The 16,850-nt window shown below is 36.5% G+C and overlaps 3 protein-coding genes across 3 annotated transcripts; 1 reads left to right on the forward strand and 2 right to left on the reverse strand.

The window, feature by feature from the left end:
- Window positions 1-6,982: 6,982 nt before the first annotated feature.
- On the forward strand, window positions 6,983-10,083 carry LOC114719823 (fatty alcohol:caffeoyl-CoA acyltransferase-like). The gene is made up of 2 exons (XM_028905369.1): window positions 6,983-7,594; window positions 8,837-10,083. The coding sequence occupies exons 1-2, from the start codon at window positions 7,139-7,141 to the stop codon at window positions 9,725-9,727; spliced, it is 1,347 nt and encodes a 448-aa protein (XP_028761202.1). The 5' UTR covers window positions 6,983-7,138; the 3' UTR covers window positions 9,728-10,083.
- Window positions 10,084-10,375: 292 nt separating this feature from the next.
- Window positions 10,376-13,105, reverse strand: LOC114719824 (uncharacterized metal-dependent hydrolase YabD-like). The gene is made up of 7 exons (XM_028905370.1): window positions 12,819-13,105; window positions 12,656-12,737; window positions 12,277-12,327; window positions 11,902-12,002; window positions 11,471-11,624; window positions 11,166-11,372; window positions 10,376-10,945 (listed from the first exon to the last, which is right to left on the reverse strand). Exons 1-7 carry the CDS (start codon window positions 13,016-13,018, stop codon window positions 10,817-10,819), a joined length of 924 nt encoding a protein of 307 aa, XP_028761203.1. The 5' UTR covers window positions 13,019-13,105; the 3' UTR covers window positions 10,376-10,816.
- A 1,125-nt stretch (window positions 13,106-14,230) lies between these two features.
- Window positions 14,231-16,740, reverse strand: LOC114719825 (uncharacterized metal-dependent hydrolase YabD-like). The gene is made up of 7 exons (XM_028905372.1): window positions 16,459-16,740; window positions 16,264-16,345; window positions 15,896-15,946; window positions 15,497-15,597; window positions 15,154-15,307; window positions 14,861-15,064; window positions 14,231-14,510 (listed from the first exon to the last, which is right to left on the reverse strand). The coding sequence occupies exons 1-7, from the start codon at window positions 16,656-16,658 to the stop codon at window positions 14,394-14,396; spliced, it is 909 nt and encodes a 302-aa protein (XP_028761205.1). The 5' UTR covers window positions 16,659-16,740; the 3' UTR covers window positions 14,231-14,393.
- Window positions 16,741-16,850: the final 110 nt, after the last annotated feature.

Below are 16,850 nucleotides of genomic sequence, written 5' to 3' on the forward strand. Positions count from 1 at the left end.
TGGGATGTTTAGTAACTCACTAGAAGATAAAAATCGGACAAGGTTAAGGGATTTAGATGATTTTCCTGTTTATTGTTTGCAGGGAAAGAACAAAAAAAAAAGTAATTTATTGTAGAAAATAATACTGGTCTTTAATATAAAACTCTACTTGACTTTATATAAATCTTGAATATAAAATCTCAATTCATCTTATTTTTTCATATTTATCTATTTTTTTAAAGATAATCAATCTACTAACGGTAATTCCAACCAACAAACTTGATTAGTAAGGATATTTTTAAAAAAATAATACATATTTATTAATTCTCCTCTCATAAATATAAAATCTTTTTTGTAATGTAATCTACACTACAAAATAGGTCTTATATTTAGGATCGGATGAATACAAATGACTAACTAATTTATTAACTTTCTTAATCTACTCTAATTAGTCAGCTAGCTCTTATATTTAAGATCGAAGATAGCATCTAATATACTACTACCCCTGGTCCTAATTATAAGACTAGTTGATTAATTTGAAGAAATAAATGAAGTAAGTTGAATTAGTTATTTGTCTTAAATAAATGTTACTTACCTAAAATATTCTTGCTAACCAAGTATATTAGCTAAAACTATTATTGTTAGAAGGACTAATTTAGAAAAAAAATATGAATATAAGAGAAAAAATAAATTAGAATCTTATATTTAGAATCAAAATAAAAATCAAATAATATTTTATATTAATAACCAGTAGTTTGTTCCGATTCTACTTGCAAAATCAACTCACCACAGAGTTATCGATGCGTGGTGGCTGACGTCTTTAGATTTGTAGAGACAGGTGTAATTTCCAATCTCATCTCTCTTTTTTTTTTTTTGAGCTGACCAATCTTACGTCTTTAATAAAATTAATTACTACAGTAAAGTGATGTTCAACGGTTTAAAAATTAAATCCATCCATTTCAACTTGTTGCAATTAATCAGAGGTAATATTTTGGGGGGGGGGGACTCACTTCCCATCTTTATCTCGTGTTTAGGATCAAGCGAGACTTTAAAATTTATAATCAAGACTAAAATGATAAAGTTAAATTATTAATATATCACAAAAAAAAGGAAAAATGTCAACAAAATATAGTTGAAATACTTAAATTTAAATTAAGACTTATACTTTTAATAAATTTCTAATTAAGATATGAGTCCTGATTTAAGATTTCTAAATGTTGTTAAATGACCACAATGCTTTTATCTAATTAAACTAAAAATTTGATTATTTTGCTCCTCTCAAGTGACCTCTCACCTCTTATGATTACTTTTAAGACCAAATACACAAAAAAAATTTATAATATTTAAAATTTGCATATATAACTAGAAGTTTCAAAAAGATTTTAATAAAACATTTTAAATTTCAACATAAATAAATTCAAAATAAATAAAATAAATATTTTTTATTTTATGTTCTTAAATATTTATTTTAAGATCTTAAAATATTTTAGTCACAAAAAACATTTAATATTAGGTTCTTATAATATTAGTTTTATTTAGTTAAGCAAACTTTGGATTCCAATCCAAAAACATAATTTGTAAGAACTTAATAAAAATATTTCTTATAATTAAGATATTTTAAGAATTTAAAAATAAATATTTAAAACTTGGAAACACAAAATATTTATTTAAAGAGTACTTATATTATAATTTAAGATTCTTGATTAAAATATTTTTGAAGGTTTTAATTATATATACACCCTTTAAACATTATAAACTTATATGGGTTTTTTAGTTTCAAAAAATAACCATAAAAGAAAAGAGGAATCATTTGGAAGGGTAAAACAATTTAATTTTTTTGTAATTAAAATGGGTATTTTAGTCTCTTAACATCATTTAGAGATTTCTAATGAAACCTTATAGCCTAATTAGAAATTTATTAAAAGTATAGACCTTAATTTAAATTTAAATATTTTAATTGGATTTAATTAGTATTCTCTCAAAAAAATAAATCAACATTGAACTGATTTAAAATTGTGTGATTAAAGAAATAAAATCACAGTATTGTTATTGTCATAGATGACAATAAATTTTGAACTAAATATTTTAAATTTAACTTTTCACCCTCGGTCGAGAATGCATGCAACTCTGCACAAGAATCGGATTCTTCCTCGTGCTATGTGATTTCATTCCAAAAAACAGAAACCCCCGTTTTGAACTGTTCTTGCCCTGAAAAGGTTGAAAGCCCACGAAATGGCAACTCCAAAAACCTGTACCTTGCCAAGACCAATCGCCCAATCATTTCGTTGACTTTCTTCTGCCATCATTCGGTTACTTGTTCGCTTGGCTCCGACCCAGAAGCGGGCTTAGCCAAGTCCCAGCTCCTGAATCGCCGAGCCAGACAACTCGCTCGCCGCCTACAAGACCCCCTTCTGGTTCTGGTAGTTCTTATCAGAAACCTTTCTTTCCTACACTTCCTCGATGAAATCAGCTGGTATGTGCTCACCTCGATCGTCACTTCGTGAACCAGAGCAAGACGAAACCAAACAGTGTCGAGACTGATTAATCATAGAGCAACTTTATGTAGGATGCAAGAAAAGGTTATGCCTTTTTGAAATGATACGCACACCAAAAAGCAAAAATATTGAATGTCAACCAGTTGTACCTTACAACTAAAACCTTACCTTTTGACCTAGTGGGGTCTTTCGGCGCTTCCTTCCCATCAGAAATTAGGAGCTAGATGGTTAGTTAAGTTCGGGTCTCAGGCCAGCCAAACATTTTGACTTCGAATTCGGAGTAAGAATCAAGCATTGCACTTTATGAATCTGCTCTGTTTTTGAGCTTTGGTAAATTATTAACATAATTTCCAAAACATCACCCGAAAAAACCCTCCTAACGTAGTACATGTCTATAGACAGCGCTCCTATTCCTGGCATATAGTTGTGAGTCATGTTCGCATACAGTTTAACTGCTTTCACTTGACAAACTATTCTATAAAGCGGATCATAAAATTAAAGATTTTTTCCCCACACATTTGCCTAGTCCGAGACTTCTTATCCAGTAATCAGTAAAAGGGATGTCTTTATCCTCACCCTAGATCTGACAATTATGCTGATAATGAATTTGTATGTATACAGCATCATCCACTGAGCTCAAAACCACAGGGTTAAGCCATCCAATTAGGCTTACTCTATATTGTTATTTCTTAAGAAGGAAAGGAAATGACGGTAGTAACTTGCACATGGTACTCTATTTATTCGGTTAATTAATGATGATGTGTGCTGTGTTCCATGGATTAGAATCGAAACAGCGTAGTCCTTTCGACAGTGTATTTAAGCGGTGACATCTGGTTGTGGGAATGACCTGCGACACTGAGCTTGAGACGTTAGAACCGGAATAAAGCTGTGACATTTAACAAATAAAAAACGCAGCCTAATGCAAAGCAAATATCTTAAATCACAGTATTATTTGCAGGAGAAATCCACCACATTAGCTTCCTGCTGCACAATTTATGCATGATATAGATGTGGGCATAAACTATACAAATTATATGGGTATAAGTACACAGGAAGTGATACCATTCACAAGCGAACTTGAAAGCGACCATTCGTCTATTCATGTAGCTACTAGACAGGTGTATGAGTCTTGTTATATATTGCGGGTTGGATTTGAAGGGGGGACTATGGAGATATAAAGGCTGGAAAATGTAGTTAGGGGAAGAGATTATATGGGGGTACACCGTCATGTGCGCGTCTTATTCTGGCGTGCTTTTCACGGTCTCTCTTGAGGGGTCATATCATAGTTCAAGTGTCCATCATTTCCATTCCCCTATGAACCAAGCAATAATCTCTATTTTCTGATCATCTCAAACCACATTCTTCATTCGCTCCACAGATGCCTTAACGAGGATCCCCACGCTCTGTCTGCCCCAGCATGTACGTCCACGGTTAGGCCTTTATTCAGCAATTTCTTTCTTTTCAGTCTCGCGTTTCTCGTATTGTCCTGAAATGAGCACACACACACATTCTTGGCGGCAGCACCTGCAAAATAAATATTTAATTCGAGTCACGTCCCAAGGACGCTGTCCTTAAGAGCTATTCCGCAACCACCGTAGATAAGGATGCGGCACTCCCCAAGATTAAACGGATCCTTCCTGTATAACAGGGTGAGCAGAACAGCAGAAGATAGTAGTAAATTCAGCTGGTAAGAGAACACACAAGAAGGAGAAGAGAGGAGCTCGAAAACTCTAGAGCTGTGTGTTCTGAACCATTCTTAATAATAATAAGAAAATTTGTTCACAATTAATACTCAATTTGTTTTTATCTTCCCATATTCCCAATTAATGTAGGATCCTTTCTTTGACACACCCAAAAAATATTACAACACACACATATATTGATTCAGTTCAGTTTGATTTCTTATTTGATTATTGAATTAAATGCGCAGTTGCTGAGTTTAATGGTGAGTTCGGCCACAGGCATCATAAATGGGCCAGGGTCTGGTAATGCATGAGGAAGAGATCGATTAAACAGGTGGCTTGACGACGACGGGAGCTCTTCAGAAACGAGTTTTTTAAATGGAGGCCGAGTATTAATTAGTCACTGCATATATATGCCCTGGTGGGTGAGGAACTTGACTGAAGGTAAACTAACTGAAGGTTAGGAAAATTGGTAGAATTTGATGGTGAGTTCGTCGATGCCTACATATGAAAGGTTGCAATTATAAGCCAATAATGCATTTGCATGTGTGTGGGGTGAGCTGGAAAGGTGTTAAGATCATAGTAATTAATGTAACTTTCAGAAGAAAATATTGTAACTGCTGCTTAAATACTTTCCTAAACTTTCCCATTTTGAATTCCTTAATTTTCATTTGTTGCAAATGGCCGCACAAATTTTTTTCCCTCGGTACATTAGTTGTGTGCAGCTGAATCAAACTGCTTTTTAATGAGCAGTGGTTCTTAATTAGTTGTTTGTAAACAGATTATAATCAGTATATTATATACTTTTTCGGTTTAAAAATATGCATGGCTTGGAAATTTCGGGCCTTTGTTTCCAGATATTCATCATTTTAAAATGGTTAAAGTATATTTTTTGCCATTTAATTTTATATAAAGATTCAATTTAGTCCTCTTAATTTCATAAAGTATATTTTTAATCATTTAATCATAAAATTGTTTTAAAAAAAGTGATGCTATTGATATCCTGAGTGGTGATCATGATATAAAGCATTCCTAAATAAATCCTAACATATTAAGTTTGATTTTTAAAACAACTATAATTGTTTTAAAAAATAAATTAAGACTAATAATATTAAAATTAAAGAATTAAAAATAAAATTTCAATATAAAATATTAATTAGTTTTAACTATTTATCCTTCGTTAATAAGACAGATCAAGAACCGTTGACAAGATATACTACTCGCACATAAGGACGGAAGGAATTTGATAAATGACTATTCATTAGGTAGTGGAGTGCAGTACAAACATTAAAAATCCAAAAAGTGAGCTAATTAAACAAGGTCAAAGTGGATAAATTTGAATTTTGAAATATATATATATATATATATATAATAGCCGCGCAGTGAGTTCATTATTTAGCCTGGTTTCTTTATCATCACTGGCGGCAAAACGAAACCAACGAGTGTGAAGATGCAGAAACTGGCGGAGACAAGCGCTTAATAAAGAGACAAAACTGAAGGAGATAAGACAGTGGAATTGCAGAGTGAGATAAGAATCAAATCCTGTATTAATGACATTAGGTTTTACCGCGTGAGGGTCTGGACTTTTTAAACCGGGTTTAAGCAGCATAACGTGAGAAAATAAAGGGCCATTAAAGAGCGTAGAAAATGAAAGGAAATACAGGAAATCAGCCAGTTTCAATACTAATCATAATAACAAGTATCATAATGCTAATCAAATTTTAGTCATTCAAATTTAATATGAATAACTAAAATTTAATATTTAATATTTTTTGTTATTGCTTTATATAACATGCAAACACTCCATTAAATATAATTTTCAAAATAAAAATAATTATTATAAAAAATTATTTTTTGAAATGAATGGAATTAAAATTAAAAAACTCAAGAGATCATTTTTAAAATTAAATATTAAATAGTCAAATTACAATCTTATCTAAAGCTACTTTTTAAAATTAAATATTAAATAGTCAAATTACAATCTCATCTAAAGCTGAAGGTTAAAAATATATGTTTTTATCAAGAAGAAGGAAATCACAATCAAATCTGTAAAGAATGGGCAAGGGGCATAAAGAAAAAGAAAGAAACCACAATTGAAGAATTAAATTCGTATTTCATCATAGAAATAGAAGAGAAAAGAATCAAAGTCATAAAGAAAGACAAGAAAGAAAAAGAAAAAGCAAGAAACCATCATAAAAACTGTCCCACCAAGGCATCAAGTGGAATAAGTATATCATAATGCTTACCAGATCTCAACCATTCAAATTTAATATAGATGATTAGGATTTAATATTTAATATATTTTTTAAAAATTTTTTATAGGTACATGATCCAAAATAAATATAATTTCTTAACTATAATTTTTATTTAAAAATTACTAATTAAAAAGTTTTAAATCTAAACATTAAAACTGTATTTGGATATTTGGATAGTTTAGATTTTATCAGCATCATGCTCACACCGAAAGGAAGATGGGGTCGCCACACTCGCCAGAAGGGGAAAAATAAGAGACGAAGAGCTAATTATTAGGAGACAGCAAGTATGGGAAAATGCATGGATCACCACTCCATTGCATCCACCTAACAATTTTAGCCTTCATTGCACACCGTTACACAACAGTATATGCACTCCCCCACGCCCTTGCCTTTTATCCTCTCTGAACCTACCAACCAACCGCCTCCATTATTAACCTGAACTCAACAACAATCTCAAGTTCTCAATCCTGTCATTGTCTGACACTTGTTTCTCTCTCACTCTACACTTACATATGCCTGCAATTAAGTAGTATGTACCAACCCTATTCCACGATCACCTTCATTTTCCTTTCTCGATGTCATTATTCGTTCTCCGAAATCTTCTCTCTTGACTTCGTGTCACAATCTAAGCCATTCTAATCAGTTTCGCAAGTGTGTATATATATATATAGATCAGCAAAGGTAAACAGCACGCACATATTCATATTTTGAATACACAGACAAGAGGATGGGAACTATTTGCCAAGAAGTTCCTCCTTTGCCTCAGGATCTGAAGGTGAGGATCCAAAACTCGTGCATGGTTTTTCCATCCAAACAAACGGAGAGAAGGTCCATGTTCTTGTCAAACATAGACAAGGTCCTCAATTTCGACGTTGAAACTGTTCACTTCTTCGCATCCCAGGAGGATTTCCCTCCGGACATTGTAGCTGAGAGGCTGAAGAGGGCGTTGGCCGATGCTTTGGTGCCTTATGACTTCTTCGCCGGAAGACTGAAGCTCAACTCTGAAACCGGTCGGTTGGAGATAGACTGCAACGGTGCGGGAGCTGGGTTTGTGGTGGCTTCCAGTGACTTGGAGTTGGATCAGATAGGAGACTTGGTCTACCCTAATCCAGCTTTTGCTCAGTTAGTTCATAAGAATAAGGATTTTCTCAAACCGGGTGATCAGCCACTGTGTGTTTTCCAGGTACGACATGAACATACTCTCCATCCTTATCAATTCAGTTGCTTTTAATTCCTTGGTTTAAAGTCTTCATTATCTTTCGTCTCTGCATGTGAAGAGGTGAGTTGTGTTCATCCGTATGCTCTTTGTATAATTGTGCGTGGCTAGGGCATGGGTAGGGTTTGCTTTCAGGTCAGACATAATTACATGAAAGTAGTTTGAAATTAATGTCTTTCTGATCCTTTCCCAAATGCATGTGGACTTTAATTTCTAGCTAGCCTTTCAACGTTGAACTATAACATCTATCCGTGGCACGCCCGCGGGCGGTTCCGAAATCACGATATGATGATTTCCTTTTTCTGAACAATAAATAATGTATCTGCTTTTTCTGAGCGATTCAGTAATAATGCGCCGAAAAACTTTTTGTTCCGCATCTCTTTTCAACTTATACTTTGATGGCAGACGTGGAACTAAGACTTACTGTACTTTCAGATCTCATCACGATCATGAAGTTGCTGGCTCTAGTTTCCGCTTTTAGATTCACAAAAACGCAGAGACGATCGAATATCTGTCTCTCATATTCTGTAATTCTCTTGCACGTAAACCAACATGTATGTGTCAAAGTTAATCTGTTGCTCATACAAACTAGGGCTTTTCATTTGCTATGAATTTTTGTTGTTATGTGATTGGCATCAAATATGTTAGTACTACTTACTGCTCTTGAGGTTTCTAGTTATATGCTTTTCTAGCTGGCTCGTCCCTTAGTTTTATTTTGGCAAAATTATACATGGTGAGTTAAAAATGAACATCGCCTTATGGTCTTTTTGGCATGAGAGAAATGAAGAGAAGGGGAGAGGAAAGAATTTTAATGGGTTCGTTTGAAAAAATTAAAGAAGTGGGGTTATAAAATTTGTTGTTGTTGTTGTTTTGCCCGCAGGATTTGGAAAATTGTTTGCTTTGAATCAACGTGTATCAGATATTATTACTAGCAGCTATTACAAGAATTACGGAATCAATCCATTCATGTAATGAAATATAAGTGCCAATTTAATGCGCTAGTTAGACAGCCGAAAAGTTAGCTTTTTCTCAACAGCATTGTGGGATCACTTATTAATGTGAAAGTGATTCAGAAGGAAATCTGGAATGCGACAAGTATTGTTATGTCAAGGCATGCAGCAGATATAATTATAATTAAACAAACATTGAAAGAATTCATCACCATAGTAATTTAATTAATTATTAATTAATTCTGTTTTTTCATGGCAGCTGACGTCCTTCAACTGTGGCGGCTTTGCGATTGGGATCTCAACCAGCCACACCACTGTCGACGGCATTAGCTTCAAGATCTTCTTGGACAACCTTGCCGCTTTCGCCGCCAACAAGCCCTTGGCCGTGACCCCTTCCCACGACAGGCATCTCCTGGCCGCTCGATCCCCGCCACGTGTTCCCTTCAGCCACCCCGAGCTCCTCAATCTCGGTAACCTCCCCGTCACGGGCCCCGAGTCTGGAGTATTCGAAGCCTCCTCTGAGCACCTCGATTTCAAGATCTTCCGTTTAACCGCCCACAACATCAACCACCTCAAAGCCGAGGCCAAGGCCAATGCCACTGGAGCCGCCCGCATCACCGGCTTCAACGTCGTCACCGCTCTCGTGTGGAGGTGCAAGGCGTTATCCGCGGGAGATGATCCGAATCGGTCGTCGACTATGCTGTATGCTGTGGATATTAGGTCGCGACTGAATCCTCCGCTGCCGAAGGCCTACGCCGGAAACGCGGTATTGACTGCGTATGCGACGGCCAAGTGTGAGGAGTTGAAGCGAGGTCCCTTTGGTCGGTTGGTGGAGACGGTGAGTGAAGGCGCGGTGAGAATGACGGATGAGTACGCGAGATCGGTGATAGACTGGGGGGAGCTGTACCATGGTTTTCCGAACGGTGAGGTGCTGGTGTCGTCGTGGTGGAGGCTAGGGTTTGCAGAGGTGGAGTATCCATGGGGAAAGCCTAGGTATAGTTGTCCAGTGGTGTATCACAGGAAGGATATTATCCTCTTTTTCCCCCCAGATGATGAGGCTGAAGGCGGCGGTGGCGTTAATGTTTTGGTGGCACTTCCTCCCAAGGAAATGCAGAAATTCCTCAAACTCTTCCATGAGTTCTTGAATTGATAGAGATCATTGGATGAACATCTTCTCATAATTTATTCTTTTACATATATTTATATGCATATAAGTATTATAAATACGTGATTACTGGCACAATTGATGATGATAATCCCTGGGTGTAATTGTAGAATAAGCTATAAGGATGCTAAGAAGAAATATATACTAGATAATTATTGCAGATTTTCAGCTGCTTTCTACGAAGGTGGAGCTTCTCATGGCGTCGAGTCAAGGCACTGGGCATGAGTTCCCATGCATTGCCTGTGAGCAAAAGGATTTTCTTCACAACTGTTTGTACAGTTACTTGGATAAGTTCTTGTGAAATACGCTTTCAATATATAAAAATTTCCCAGGTATGCCAATCTCTGTTTTCTGGAAGAGGGGAGAGAGGGATTAATGAGTAAGTCAGCAATTGAATGAGAAACTATTGATCGTGATAAGGCTGGGATTAGATCAACATTAGTACAGTTTTGTGTTTTTTAAAAAAATATTTTCTGTCCTATTTTGCTGCAGTAATGATAAATAGTTGAGCAATAATGGTCCCTTATGGAAAAATGAAAAGGAAAAAGGATAATAGTTGAGTTGATATTTTATAGAAGGCATTTTTGTAAGCGTCACGGTAAATATTTATAAAAGTTGGTAATATTGCATATCTTGATAATAAAAATTTCTCCCATTTTATTAACTTATAAAAAACTATATGAAGGGTGTACATTTCATCAATTTGACGACTCAACTTTAACAATTCGATATATTATGAATACATAAATTTAGAGAGTGTTTAGTTTTCCACAATAATATTTTTTACATAAATTGAAATAAAATTTTCCCATATCCTTATTTTACTTTTAAAATCATTACCCAAACACCCAGACGTAAATTTGTCCGGTGTTTGACATGGACACTTTACTTTCATGCTCCCCGGACCCACAAGTAATTAATTTAATTGACATTAATATTGACTAAGCCCTGCCCGAGACACATCCTTCTTAGGAAAAGACAACCAAATTTGGGGGACATACAAGCGAACCATCGCCGCACATTAACATGTCGGCTCAATATATATACATATATATATATATATTGTATCTTTTGTTATGGTTTTGTTGGCGTTTTGATTAGTTTGGAACCTTCATATGAGAATAGGCGGACAGCATTTTGGTAACTTAATTCAGCAAGTTCTTCTTTAGGAATCTCCAGCATGGACGCAACGTAACCCAGTACCTGCATGTGAAATTGGAAAAAAAAAAAATGAGAACCTTAAATAAAGCAATTATCCCCTGCTTTGCGTGTTGTACTCTGCACACAACAGCTGTAAAGCATCAAAATTGCGTCTTGAATGTGATTAGCAGAAAGTCATTAGATTGAAGCATGCAAGTCAACCCCTGAAAAATCTCATGGGATTGGGATCATCGCTAAAAATTTGAGGACTTTGGCCACATACGTTGCGAATGTTTGCTGGATGATTGAGTGTTTCCTTTGGCAACGTTGAAGCATCAATGGGGAAGCCAGAATTTGAGGAAAGAGTGGTTTGGCCACGAAGGTCCGGCGGGAGAGAAGGATCCCCTTCAACGAGAAACAGAGAATCTACGTTTGATCTCAGTAGTCCATCTGGCGCATCTGTCTCCAATAAAACCCTATCACATGGTACCTAAATGGGATATAGATTTTAAGAAAAGCCTTGGTTCTGACATATATAACATGACACAGATCAAATTTGATCACATGACCCAGGTTTAGAAAAATTACCATCTTCAGCATTTCCTCCGCCTTGTCTGGTTTTAGAAACAAAAGATGCCCAGAGAAGGAAAAATAAGCCCCAAGCTTGTGAAATTCAGGAACCATCTCCGCAGAACCTATGTAGGAATGAAGGATGACACCAGCGGGAAATGGCCCGATGGACCTGCCAATTTTGAAGTTTTTATGACACTGTACATTAGAAGAGTTTCAAACAACTAGGGAATATGCTTTAGAAGTAAGCAATGAGATCAAGAATCGGATTGATGCTATCGGAAGTGCGTCACAGAATGCATCTTCTATTGGTTAAAATGATAGCAAGAGAACTCTGTTTCGCACACCGAATCAATCTCATCTGGAGAGAGAGTTTTGCATTTGAATAATCATTGAAATGTCATTGTCACTAAACTAAGTTTTGTAATATGAGATATTGATATTCATACTTCATCAGCTGAAGAAGTTCATCAAAAGCATCAACACAGTGGACAGATGCTGGCCTGTTCAATTCTTTTGCTAGCTCAAGCTGCAGCCGCAGTACTTCAACCTACATTGATGTCTTGATGCATAAGGGAAAAAGTGTAGCCGATATCCCAAAAGTAAGGAATAGAACATGAAATTACTTTATATACAACCTCATTGGGCTATTGACAACATCTACTCTCCTATTGAAGTGATTATTTGCAGATATTCATCTTTAAGAAAAGGAAAGCTAAATAGAAGCATTTGCAGATTGGTCCGAGATGATGACGACGAAGCTATGAAGATCATTGACAGAAAAACACCTTTATAAACAGTTGAGGGGAAAGAGAAGGAAAAACCTGTTCTGAGAAATTAGAATGCGTTGCAAGTGGTCCTTTGTCCACACCAATCTGAAATAAATTAGAAGTATTACGTATAACCAAAAGAGGAAAATCTATTGCAACAAGTGTTAAGCACACAATACCAGAGTTACACATTAAGTCCCTGAAAATCGTCATGTGAAAACTTCCATCTAATGAGTCAATACTAAACAAGCTTTTGCAGTCATCACAGATATACATATATGTATATTGCCAATCAGCAATCCCCATTACTAGCTTACAGAACATAATCCATAATCCAAACAAGAGCTTTTTTTTTTTCCTTATGCAAATAAACCCAATTTCTTGTAACAAGTGGATTTTGGCAAACCTCAAGGGGACAGAAAGAAAGAGATACCTCTCCGACTGCAGCAGAGGGTGTAGCATCAAAATATTCTTTGAGGGACTTCAACCAACTGGGGCTTCTCTCCGCAATAAACCTGCAGGTGGAGAACTTTAAGACAGTTAATTGATCCACAGCCGAATAACTTAACCCGAAAACGAAAGGCACTGAATAACACCATGGATGGAGGCCAAAGCAAGGAATGACAGAAGGATAAGTGTCGCTCAAGTCCTTAACAAAGTGCCAGTCTTTCTCGGAAACTCCGTTAACGGCAAAGCAGACAACCCCAGTGTCAAGGGCAGTATTAATGAGTTGGGGTGCCTTGTCTAAGACTCGGGGGTCCTGCAGGTGACAGTGGGCGTCGAACAGTTTCATCATCGCTGCTTCTCAACCCTCTCAAACTATGATCTTCACGAACCAATGGGGTAGCTTCTACACGGTACCATTTCCGCCTTGGATTCAGATAGACCATAGCGAAATGGTTACTTCGTTGACTTTTATTTTTTTAAGAAAGATCTAACGTGGCGTATGGGAAAGCAAGTGTGTGTTCTACGATTATGAACTTACATCGGTTCCTTTTCTTAAACTTCTCTGAGATCTCGTCGAGTTTTATCTTCTTCTTTTTTTTTCAACAAAAAAAAAAACTTAAGTGACTGGGCTCACAAAATCAGGACATGCCAGTAAAATACTCATTTGGTCCTAAATATAAGACTCTTATATTAGTGTGTATAAGAATCTTACATTTAATATTAGAGAAGTACTCTTTTGGTCCTTAATATAGGACCCAATTCTTGAGTTGATTTTGGTCCTAAATATAAGAACTATTTATCATATTTATCAATTTTCTCTAAATTAACCCCATGGATACTCCCTCAACCATAATCAAATAGAAGAGGGAGAGGGGTATTAAGAAAGATGATTATGTATTTTAGAAAAATGTGTCATTTTTTATAATAACTAACTTACCTAACTTCTTAATGTAATCAAATTAGTTAAATGGTTTTATATTAAGGACCGGATAAGTATCATTTACGAATACTCACAACCCATTGTGAGAATTTCGTTGAGTTTTTCCTTTTACTCTCTTGTAGGATATTCTCGTACGCCGCCCAACTGATGTGGGCATTTCCCTGGCCTGATTAATTCCTAGCTCACAATGAACCGAGATTGACCATAGATTCGCCCCTCCTTCTTCTTCTCTTTCCCGGCTTTGCTCTGTTCTTAGATAATGTCAACTACTACTAACACTGAATGAGGACGTTGAAGAAAGTAATTACAAAAATTAGAATTATTGCCCTCAGTTAGAATATCTTTTTTGTTTTTTGGTCCACCCCATCAGTTGAAGTAGAGACTCAAAAAAATTGAACGGCACATTGCATTTTTTGTGATTTAATCCAATTGATTTTTTGAAGTGTTAGTAGTTAATACTCTTGTCATTGATCCAATAACAGCTGAAATTATCACGTAATATTTTACATCAAAATATTAAACAAAACATTAATTCCACTTTTAGTCTATATTCATTACCGGGGTTGATGTAATTTGTTGAGCAATTCGAATAATTTGTGCATGGTATTTGTCATCTACATATTCCTCTTTAACGGTCCTCTTTATTTTATGGCTAATAATTTGGTATCGCCAACGTTAATCAATTCATTCACATCTTGCAGTTGACAAAATTTGGCAGGCCATCAGGCAGATTAACATAAGCAAACCAAGACAAGCAACCAACAACCTCTGGTCGTGATTTTGATCACATTTGAAGGACCTTGGAACCTTCGTATGAGAATAGACGGACTGCATTCTGGTAACTTCGTTCAGCAAGTTCTTCTTTAGAAATCTCTAACAGGGATGCAACGTAATCAAGCACCTGCATGTACAATGAAGACCTCAGTGTCTAAACAAAATTATTACTCTCTACACCAAATAATTGTAATTCATAGTTTATCCCTCTTCATTTTCTGATTTTAAATTTCTTCTTCCTAAACACAGCCACGCACATGCAAGCACCATTCATTCATACGTATTAAATATGTCAAAAACGATCGTCTTTAGCAGACATGTTGTTATCTCCAAGAAAGCAAGTTAACATGTTAGAAGATTTCATGCAATCACTGTCAGTAAAACTCAACTTCTAACTGCAAGTGAATAATGGGAAAAAGGGTATGCTTCTCTACAATAAACAAGATAACAATAAAGATGATTATATAAGCCACATACGTTGCGAATGTTTGCTGGATGATTAAGCGTTTCTTTTGGCAAAATTGAGGCATCTGTGGAGGAGCCAGAAGTTGATGGAGTTGAATGGCCACGCATATGTTCAGGGAGAGAAGCATCTCCTTCAATTAAAAAGACAGAATCTATGTTTGAATTTGGTAGAGCATCTGGGGCATCTGTCTCCAATAAAATCCTATCAGATGATACCTAAATGGAATATGAAGTTAAGACCAGTCACAGTCTTGACATACAAGAGATTGTAAGATTGATCACATTTCAGAGCTTATGAACATTACCATCTTCAGCATTTTCTTCGCCTTGTTTGCTTTTAGTGACATAAGGAACCCAGAGAAGGAAAAGTAAGCACCCAGCTTGGAAAATTCGGGAACCATCTCGGCAGAACCTAGGTAGGAATGGAGAATGACACCGGCAGGGAAAGGCCCAATGGACCTGGAAATTTTGAAATTTTAAAGGAATAATGCAAAGTAGACGGCTTAAAATGAGAATTCACTTTAGCAGAACTAAGCAATCTGGAAAAAAATTACATTTGAAATTTTTTTTACTTATACTCGTCATTAAACAATTTTTGGAACTGACAATTGAAAGAAACAGGAAAAGATGAGATATCAGTATTCGTACTTCATCAGCTCTAGAAGGTCACCAAAAGCTCGAACACAGTGGACAGATGCTGGCTTGTTCAACTCTTTCGCAAGTTCAAGTTGCTGCCGTAATACGTGAACCTGCAGAGATGTCTCAACACATTAGCAAAAATCTAGCAAATATTTTCAAGCAAAAGAATGAACAGAACATGAAAGCTGAAGCTACTTCCTAATCTTTATTAAACCGTCAAGGAATCCACCCTCCTATTACGGTATTATATATGAAAGAGAAAGCCAAATCAGTGCTTTCATCCAAGAGAACCGATGAAGCTATCAAGAGTTCCAGAACACTGAGATTTTTTTTTTTGGGGGGGGGGGGGAAGCACTCCAGAGACAGCTGAAAGAAAAGAGGATAGTGGAACACTTGAGATGATAAAACCTGCTCTGAGAAATCAATCTGCCTTCCACGAGATCCTTTGTCCACACCAATCTGAAATAAAGTAAAACAATCTATGACAACAGCGGTTAAGCACGTAATACTGGAGTCACAGTAACACACGCTGCTACAGTCAATTCACATGAACCCATCATAAGAAATCTCAGCTACGCATACACGCAAGCCCCAAAAGCGTCCATAGATTTTAACGCCTGTATGTAAGACTAGAAACCATGCATGCACAAGCACTAGGTACGTCCAAGAAGCTATGGATAGTAAAGCAGTCTCCACAGCTACAAGTGAACTCTACAATTCCCCGGAATCATGGAAATTAATCAATAGACGGAATTTTAAAACGGAGAGAGAGGCACCTCTCCTACTGCAGCAGAGGGTGTAGCATCAAAATATTCTTTCAGGGTCTTGAACCAACTGGGGCTCCTCTGCGCGACAAACCTGCAGAGAAGTCCCAAATCCTTTATGGCCATCCGAATCAACTCAAGTACTCAACCAAAAAAGGAAACGCAATGAACAAGCGAAACGACGACGATACTGATATTAGAAATGACCATGGGTGGAGACCGAAGCAGGGAATGACGGAAGGATGGTTTTCGCTCATCTCCTTAACCAGGTGCCAGTCTTTCTCGGAAACTCCATTAACCGCAAAGCACACAACTCCAACATCTTGGGCTGCCTTGACCAATTGAGGGGTCTTACTTAAAATTCTGGAGTCCTGCAGGTGACAGTGTGCATCGAACAGCTTGATCATCACTGCCTCTCAAATTTGTGATGTCTTGATTTGATATGATGATATCGGTGTTTAATACGAGAATCTCCGTAAGAAGGTAACTCGGACGCCAGAGCTCTTCCGGACCATTTAGGCACGTTGGATGCACTGCAAACCATGGTTTTACACAAAATGCTAATCCAAACACCCCATCAAAAACCAAAACCATGGTTT

Source organism: Neltuma alba, unplaced genomic scaffold (assembly GCF_004799145.2).
Source record: "Neltuma alba isolate B1F8T4 unplaced genomic scaffold, ASM479914v2 tig00011953_pilon, whole genome shotgun sequence".
Taxonomy (NCBI): Eukaryota; Viridiplantae; Streptophyta; class Magnoliopsida; order Fabales; family Fabaceae; genus Neltuma; species Neltuma alba.

Coding starts and splice junctions, on each gene's coding strand:
- LOC114719823 (XM_028905369.1), top strand. CDS start 7,139: ATGGGAACTATTTGCCAAGAAGTTCCTCCTTTGCCTCAGGATCTGAAG. Junction 7,595..8,836: donor AGCCACTGTGTGTTTTCCAG/GTACGACATGAA, acceptor TTTTCATGGCAG/CTGACGTCCTTCAACTGTGG.
- LOC114719825 (XM_028905372.1), bottom strand. CDS start 16,658: ATGATCAAGCTGTTCGATGCACACTGTCACCTGCAGGACTCCAGAATT. Junction 16,346..16,458: donor TGCTTCGGTCTCCACCCATG/GTCATTTCTAAT, acceptor ACTTCTCTGCAG/GTTTGTCGCGCAGAGGAGCC. Junction 15,065..15,153: donor CGAAGAAAATGCTGAAGATG/GTAATGTTCATA, acceptor TATTCCATTTAG/GTATCATCTGATAGGATTTT.
- LOC114719824 (XM_028905370.1), bottom strand. CDS start 13,018: ATGATGAAACTGTTCGACGCCCACTGTCACCTGCAGGACCCCCGAGTC. Junction 12,328..12,655: donor CCTCTGCTGCAGTCGGAGAG/GTATCTCTTTCT, acceptor AATTTATTTCAG/ATTGGTGTGGACAAAGGACC. Junction 11,625..11,901: donor GAACTTCTTCAGCTGATGAA/GTATGAATATCA, acceptor CAAAATTGGCAG/GTCCATCGGGCCATTTCCCG.